Source organism: Athene cunicularia (genome assembly GCF_003259725.1).
Source record: "Athene cunicularia isolate RWA chromosome 1 unlocalized genomic scaffold, athCun1 chr1_part1, whole genome shotgun sequence".
In the NCBI taxonomy this organism is placed as follows: Eukaryota; Metazoa; Chordata; class Aves; order Strigiformes; family Strigidae; genus Athene; species Athene cunicularia.
This window is the reverse complement of record NW_020799091.1, coordinates 117,492,181-117,500,752: the sequence shown is the minus strand read 5'-3', so window position 1 is coordinate 117,500,752 and position 8,572 is coordinate 117,492,181. Positions and strand designations below refer to the sequence as shown.

The 8,572-nt window shown below is 37.9% G+C and overlaps 1 protein-coding gene across 3 annotated transcripts in view; it reads right to left on the bottom strand.

The window, feature by feature from the left end:
• Positions 1 to 8,234, bottom strand: part of CBLB (Cbl proto-oncogene B) — a 132,159-nt gene extending 123,925 nt beyond the window's left edge. For all 3 annotated transcript variants that reach the window (XM_026852952.1, XM_026852958.1, XM_026852967.1), the window contains exon 1: positions 7,891 to 8,234. In XM_026852952.1, coding sequence (XP_026708753.1) covers positions 7,891 to 8,037 — 147 coding nt within the window. In that variant the 5' untranslated portion in view covers positions 8,038 to 8,234. The remainder of the gene's footprint in view (positions 1 to 7,890) is intronic.
• Positions 8,235 to 8,572: the final 338 nt, after the last annotated feature.

Genomic DNA, 8,572 nt, shown 5'->3' with positions numbered 1-8,572 from the left:
GGGGGGGACGGACGGACGGACAGGACGGACACGACAACGGACACCAAACTTGTATCCTGTAACATCTCACCTCTCTCTAAACTCAAAGCAGTATCACTATTGCTGACCTCTCCTTCAATTTCTAGATCTACAACATTGAGAAATTCACTGCCTTAAAACTGTTGCCAATAACAGACCTTCATGCATCACAAACAGCAAAGCAAACATGTAATTGTTTTCTCCCTCTGAAACACACACACAAAAACTTACCAGGCAATTAGGTTTAAGTAACTGGGTCACAGTTAGAAAAGTAGAGATATAATAGTGGAAAGAAGTCAAGCACTGACAAGTTTTTAAAAAGAAGTCTAGCTAGAACAGTGCAAACTCATAAGCTCTATAGAAATGTTAGCACCCTTCAAAAACAGTATTTAAAACATGACATTTGCAATAGCTCCTCTAATTTCACTTATCTATTGTTACTTTAGTAATTTATGTTATCCTTTCACCCACTAGACAAAGTAATGGATCAGGAATGCTTCTGATGTGTTATAGAACAGATAGTCCTTCCCACTGAGAAATTTACAATCTCAGCAGGAAACAAAAAGCCAGCAGATGGATGCAGGCAAATAAGAATACATGAGCATAACACTGTTCAACATGCTACATGGTTCAAGGCACTAGCAGTTAAGTATTTTTAGATATAAACAGAAAAGTTTCAAGACAAGCTCAAAAATAATTTAGTGGCTCATAAAGGAATTCCTCCTAAATTGAAGAAGAGAGAAGGAAACAAAAAAAAAGTAAAGCTTGAAGATGTTTTGTCATCTTTTCATCAGGTGATGAAGTATGGAACTGCAATCCAGAACTGCAGAAGTGAGACAGCAAGAGTCTTTGAAACTGAAAATAATTTATTTATATTTCATGTGATAAGGAGACAGTTATTAGGATAAAGAAAAGGACAACATGGTCCTAGTCGTGGGTTATGAGATGCCTGTAGCATCATTCTCAAAGAATAAAGGTTGCATATGATGGCATTCTTTCAAGGTAAGAAAGGCAAAGCTGTATTTACTGACATACAAAATAGCAGGGCCTGGATGAGAGGTTTACATGAATGGATTGATCTCAAAGATTCAGACACAACTTTTAAAAGAGCAGTTCAAGTAAAGGAGTTGCCTGAGTGAAGGTAGAATGATGGCGTCACTCCAGAAGATCAAGAAGGGAACTAACAAGAGAGACTTATGAAGGAGATTAAATGTTTTCTTTTAGTTACATCAAAGTTAAGCTGACAATTCTTTAAGGAGATTTCAGAAACATGAACAAAGAATTTTACATGTGTAGACAGATCTGAAAATCATCCATGCAGAGACATACGTCAATGTCTTTTTGTAGAAGAGTTAGAAGAACTGGAATCCCAAAGACAGAAGTGAAAACCTTTATAAAAAACAGAGTTTTTTAATCTGAATTTTTGTTCTCTGATTTCTGATTTAGTGAAAATGAAACAAGATTGACATTCTTCCCAAAACCAACTACAGATGACACAAATCAGTATCACTGATTAGGTGTTACAACTTTCTGGAGCAACAAGCACAAGGAAAATAAGCAGCTGAGAAAAGAAAAATATTCATTCAGGTAAAAAAAGGCAGCAGTGAGAGCAGATCACAAGTAGAGAAGTCTGCAACCAGGTTGAATTGCTTATTTATCCTCAATTAAATTTCATGAACAAATAATTAATTCTTTCTGAAGTCTATTTTTTCAATCAGATGTGCCAACAAGTAGAATATAAGTGGTTTCATATATATTAGAAACACCATTAAAAATATTAAACCGACAGGAAACAGAAAATTGTTTATATATGTTGGTCAGTCCATACTGACTATACATAAAGAACATGCAGTTATAAAGAACAAGTTTCTCTTTCAGATGGTCTAGAAAGTCTTATTCAGTTCCATATCACATACACCCACACACACATCAAAACAGGATCCTGTGGTCATCATGGTTTACAAGGCTTCACCTTCTGCCAAATTTATAAACACAGTACATTACTAGAACCTTCAACTCCAGAACAAGCTGTTAAGAAAATGATACAGAAGTTCTTCTTACAGTACAACGCAATTACTCTTATGCATTCTCAGCGAAAAAGTGCTAACATTTAGCTCAAGTCAGTGATCCACTGAAGTAGTACAAGGCTTTCTTTAATTTATAGAGTACACAAGGTTTCAGTCCAAAGGAAGTAAGTTTGTAAAGAGATGACTGGTAAACCATATGGTTTCCAGAGTCAGGATGTCCTGACACATACCACAGCAGTTCACAATTAAAAGTAAGCAATAAGAAATGACATCTGCTGACGCTAAAGGTTTACCAATGCACCAGAAGTGGCACACATACCTTTCTTCAAAAGAAGAGAGAACTAAAAAAAAAACCAACCAAACACCCACAAAAAAACAAACAACCAAAAATAAAGACCTCCATATTGCACTTTACAAAGCAACCCTCACCAACACTTTAGGAACAGACATGAATCATATCACTGTGTGATTTGTGTATTGTTATGACTGGAAGTAAGCATGCATATATTTAGCAAGCATTCAGTCTGAAAAATGAAAAGCAGTCAGTCAGCAAGTTAGTAAGAAATGTCTCCCTCACTGAAGTAAACTAAGACAAAGCCAAACTTCTTTCACTGCCTCAACTCAGGGTAAATCTAAGCATTTACTCCAGAATCATAGAAACAATAGAGTGCAATCCTGATTGTGAAGAACTAAGGCATTACCCTAAACTACCTGAAACAGATTTTGAAACAGTTAACTCTGAAACCTCCAGATGAGCTTATGCTACAGAAAAAAAAAATCCAAGCCCCTCTTCCCTCCTCTCCTCTCCCCTCCCCCCCCAATAAATACCACTACTCATAACAGTTTTGAAGATATTTGACTTAGATTTTAAGTATTCTCAGAGATGAGAGTAACAGATGCCTACTGTATTTAGACAATGAATTTCTTACAGAAAACTGTATCTTCTGTTCACTTTTTAAAGCAAACAATAACATTGACAACCCTGGACTCATTCGACAAAAGAACTTCTGTTCAAGGAAAGTATAGCAGCCCTAACGCAATCTGTTTAAACACCTATTGCTTGACAAAGACAATACAAGGAAAGTAACACAGCTAAAACAGAATAAGGATCTAATGAGTAGGACATCCGCTAAGCAGTTTTCAGCTGCAACGAATGGACTAGAACAGTCAGAGCACACAGGGCTTGCACACTTCCAGAACTACACTTCAAAGCCATCTGCTGAACGAGTATCTACTGCCATGCAGTACAAAAAAGTCCAAGTACACACCACACACAGCATAAAGGTAGCTCTGCAGTAAAATACCGCAGCAATTCTCTGGAAACACGATGCTACCAACAATGAATTCTGAAGAACTTAATCAGAGAGGGGCTAATCAGGAAGACAGATGAAATCTGAGCATTATGCTTCTCCTCCATGTATTTCTTCCTGACAGAAATTACCTTAGCCGCAATGCATTTTATTTTCCACAGAAAGATGGAAAGGGTTTTCTTTCTGAAAGAAGCCTTCTCATCAAAATATAAGTAGAGGTGACATATCAATGATCTTTTCAGCTGAAAATACAGTAAGTGCTTTTCAATGGCTACCACACTGCAATTAAGCCATATGTTTCCATACTGGAGGAATAACCAGTAACAACGCTGATGCTACACACACACGAGGACTGCTGGTTTTGGAGGGTCATTTATACTTTCTTCTGATTAGAAAAAAAGAGAAGGTCCTATTTCTCTGTTTAAATTTTTATTCTTTTTCCACAAACAGTCTAATTGGGACATAAAACTTCCTATAAACTTTGACTGGGTAATACACTGAAGAATACCATGGTTATGACTGATGATTGTCCTTTTTAGATCCTTTGTGGAACAATGACATTTAATTGACTTGGAAGGTTGCACATTAATGTAACAGTTACATAAAGTGTTATAAAGAATAAGCAACACACAATTTCAACTACTGTGCTCTTTATACTTGCACAGATGCCGCTGAAAACTTGGATGCTGACAAATGTTAATGTAAAGAAAACCACATTACTAAGTTACAGAGGTAATACAGCTTTACTCACTAAGTCAATAATACAAGCTTTGGAGACACACTCTAATTTGCTCTTAGGTAATTATTAAATAGCAAATCAAACTGCCATCCCCATTTATATAGTCAAACAACTGGGTGGGCCATGACAGGACACCCATACAATTTAGATAATATTGTTAATCTTCACAGTAGAAAATATAACTATTTTCAGGTCCAATGCATGAGTACTGAAAAGTAACTGAACGTTGCTGAAATGTTCTTGTTTTAAAAAGTTCTGTTCATAATGTGTCACAATTTTATCAGCTTGAAACCCACAATAGTAAAGTGTGCACAACAGTACTGTTAACTCTAAATAGCCCAAACAATAAATTAACTTAACCACTCCCATGTTTACATAATAGGCATTCTCTCCCAAAGTTGTTCTCAAGATAACGGTTATCCTCTAATAAAAATACATGGCTAGGTTTCTAGGTTTTAAAATCATTAGATTTAGAATTAAAAAAAAAAAAAAAAAAAAAAAAAACCACACCACAATTCATGCACAGTTTAAAGGAAGACTTAAGAGTTATTTGTTAACAACATTATTTATTTATTTACAGGACATGAACTTTCTAAAATACGCATCCTGTTTTAACAACAATAATTTGCTTGCTAGAAGTTCAGATATATATGTTCAACTTGCTTATGCAATACTAGCCCTGGAAAGGAGGGCTAGCCTTACAAACCATAAAAGGAATATTATCCTTTGCATTGCAAAGGAATGAAAATATTTTTGGTTCTTAATGGTAAAGCTATTGCTTACCCATGAGAAAAGCAGCAGGGAAACTGGACATTGATGTTAACAGTTGACATCCCTTTAATAATGTAATTAATACTGTAAATTCATATAAAAAAAGATATACCAGTAAACCTCAGAAAGCACAGATGCCAGTATAAAAAGGAAGATGCAGATATAAGATATATAGACAGATAACAATTCACATTCACTGATTACTTACAAGATTTTTTTTTCTATCCCCTGCCAGTATGCTGCTTACAGTAACTTTTTACAAACAGGCTTCTAACCAGAAGCACTGTCCCAACATTCTGTCCTGCTAAAGAACTCTTTCAAGACCCTTGGTTTTTTTTTCAAACTAGTAGCAGAAGTTTAAAGAGATGACACTTAAGCAGAACTGCAACCTTATGTCTATTCTAACAGCTGAAGCATCAGCCCATAGAAAACAAACATTACCATGACATCTGAACAACTCCAAAGCATGACATACAACCAGTTCTACACAGAGAAGTTTGCATGGTATCTAAGTAGCCAGAACTTCTACATACACATAAAACCACTCTCACACTATAGTTCTTATAGAGTAGTAATATTTGTAGTATTGGTTAATCCCTTATTGTTGAAAACAAATAATTCAGGCAGAAAATCTCATCTGCTGCAGGAGGAAATTACAGAAAGAAATGAAGGAAAGGTAAAGAATGGCAATTTTAAGAGAGAAAGAAAGAAATGTAAACCAGGAATTACTGAGCTCTGCCCCTAATTATTCAGACTGCTCTTTTTTCATCCTTTGGTCAAGATAACGACTTTGCTTTGTTTCTATTCTCCCTTTCCCCAACATCTTCAGAATGGGAGAAAACTTCAGATACCTCACTGCAGCAAAAAGATGGTTATCACAGCTATTATAGTTAAAGAATAAACAAGAATAATGACTGTTATTACAACAAGCAAAATAGGCCTCAGCCACAATCTTAACATGGGTGGCACCCCACTGACTTTGCAGAGCCTACTGCCTTCTCTAGGTATTAATTTAATCAGTGACCCACCACAGAAATTAGTCACAGGACACACTCCTGAAACTGGATTTGAACAACAGTTGATCGAGCAGGTTTCTATTTCTGATTTTAATCCCTGGTTTTGATCTAGACAGAGGAGAAAGTGACCTTCCTGTGCCTACTGACATGTAGGGCTAAGAGACTTAAATTTGTTTGCCAACACATTAAATTTGCTCAAACACATCCTTTCACTATAAGTATCAAATGCTAAAAACTCAAGCAGCAAGCTGCAGCATTCTCACACTATGACATCATCCTGTCTGGTATACTTTAATATAATTTGGAAACAAAATTTGATTAACTGAGAGCAGCTTAAAGAGGATACATTAAAGATCCTAATTGAGGACACTTATCCAGTAAAATGAAAAAGCAAGCACAGCACAATGTCCAGCCTTTCCAGTGACTTCTACAGAACAGGCCTTGCTGGCTGTTCTGATGCTCTGTCGCAATAGTGACAAATAGAGTTATCCTATATTGGCTGAGTAAAAGCAATCCACAAATCCAGACAGTGGGGTTAAGATTTTCTGGTAACGGTGAATATGCAAACCAATTAGGGGGCAAGCTTACCATACAGATTTGTAAATGAATTTACATAGGGGGAAATTAAGCCGTACATTCCCCACGTGGTTTCAGCAACAACAAATCAGACTCCTGGTTTCCAAGCCAAAAACTTCCTTCCACTGAAGAAGAGTGCCTGCTTCCACGTATTTATACTTGCATTTCTTATTACAAGATGCTCGCTGTTTATAGCATCCTGCTCATTAACAAGGAAATGTCAGCAAATCTTTGTGATGATAACCATTTCTATCAAGACTGGTTTTTCAGTTTATAATCATCATCAGGAATTGTGGTGGAAATAGAGATGCTATTCTTGGAGCATCAAAAAGGAGAGCGTACAAGGACTCACTCAAATACTTCAAAACTGCCACTTGTCAAGGTATATTACATGAAATAATCACCGCCATGTCAGTATAACTACTTATGAACTTTCAGAAAAAGTTAAACATCTTCATCTTAGAAGAGCCACAGGGAAAGCTAACAGTTACGCTAATTCAAAGTATCACCGAGTTCTTAAGACTTCTTAACTCTCTCGAAGTACGAACCCAAGGCTAACAGGTAGTAATCCTTGCTCCTAGGAAGTTTCAAGAGGAAGCTCTCAAGTATCACTTCATATGCAGAGTGCCCTGCATCTACTGAACAGTCATCCGTTTATAAGCAAAATGTTCCTACCATTGGTAAGGAACTCTCCTCACTAATCTATCAGCATACCAGCTGTCACTTTGTATAATACTAAACAAAATGTATCAGGCCAGTGCAGAGAACTGTAAGATCTAAAAAACTATGGTCTATCGCTCCACTTCCTGGAAAATAAGTTTCAGTACAATGTGTTTCTAGTTTCAAAATGAAGAGTAGCAGCACTTAAAAATCATTAAAATGCAGAACACACATTTAAAGTTAGGCATGCCATACTAATCTGTTTACTAAACTGACAAGAGTGACATCCCCCAGTCCCCACGCACATTCCTAAAAGCACAAACATATCTATGTTGGCATCATAAGCGTGTCTCACAGGACGATTAGCTTAACTGAAGTTTCATACTTCAGAGGTCTTGTTTGCAGATTAACAATGTGATCCAACACGAAACACACAGAATATGTGATTGCAAGTCTAAGTTAAGCAGCTTTTCGTTAGGACAGCTCTTCAAGTTTGAGTCATTTTAAAGGATCTGAAAATAACAATAGCCTAAGGCAAACACACACATTTGTTTTCCCTCCACAAACCAAGATTAAAAAAAACATAGCCAGAGGCCATAGAAAAAAAAGAAAAAAAGACAAATGGTGCTCAAATAACCTAAAACATAAATCCCCTTACTTCCCGAGGCACAGGCAGCATAGCAGTTGGAGCTGCAGGAAGAAGCTGTTTCCCCCTGTGTACCTATTTAAATATCCCCATTCTTCACGGAGTGTATACACTAAGACACACTCACCACTTTGTCCATAAGCTTCCAGGTCTTCTCCACAGTCCTCCGGTCGGCAGCTGCCTGCTTGGGGGGGCCCACAGCATCCTGGATGGCATCAATGAAGCCGAGGATCCGTCCCTTGCGCGGGTTCCGGCCGTTGAGGGAATTGGCCATCTGGGAGCCAAGCTGGCCGCAACACAGAGAAAAAGAGACTCACAAGGTGCTCCGAAAACATCTTGTCATAAAACTCGCCGCAGCCAGTGAGGCAACACTTCCTTCTTTACAGGCAGGAAAGGGCAAGACCAGGGCATGTTTAGGAACAAGTTTAACTTTTTGTGACAAACAATATCAACCCACCGGCCCGAGGCCGGCAGGAACGACCCTGTATTTATAAACACCCAGAGGCGGGAGGGAGAACGCACCGGCCGGCGGCGGGGCCCGGCCGCGGCTGCCCGAGGGCCCGGGCCACCCCCCAACCACTTGCTCGGCCCCGCTCCCGCACGAGGGAATACATAAACGTTTTCTAGTTAAAAATGCCCCTTTATGTATGTTTATTTTGACATGAGCACTCTTTGTGGGCATATGGTAAATAAAACCCAAGGGAATGTTACACTTCTGTTTAAGGGCAGGTCTTCCTCTCAAATTTGTATATTGCCTGTGAATGCTGGAGAGGAAAGAGTAAGGCTCACCTGTACAAGGTACAAGACAT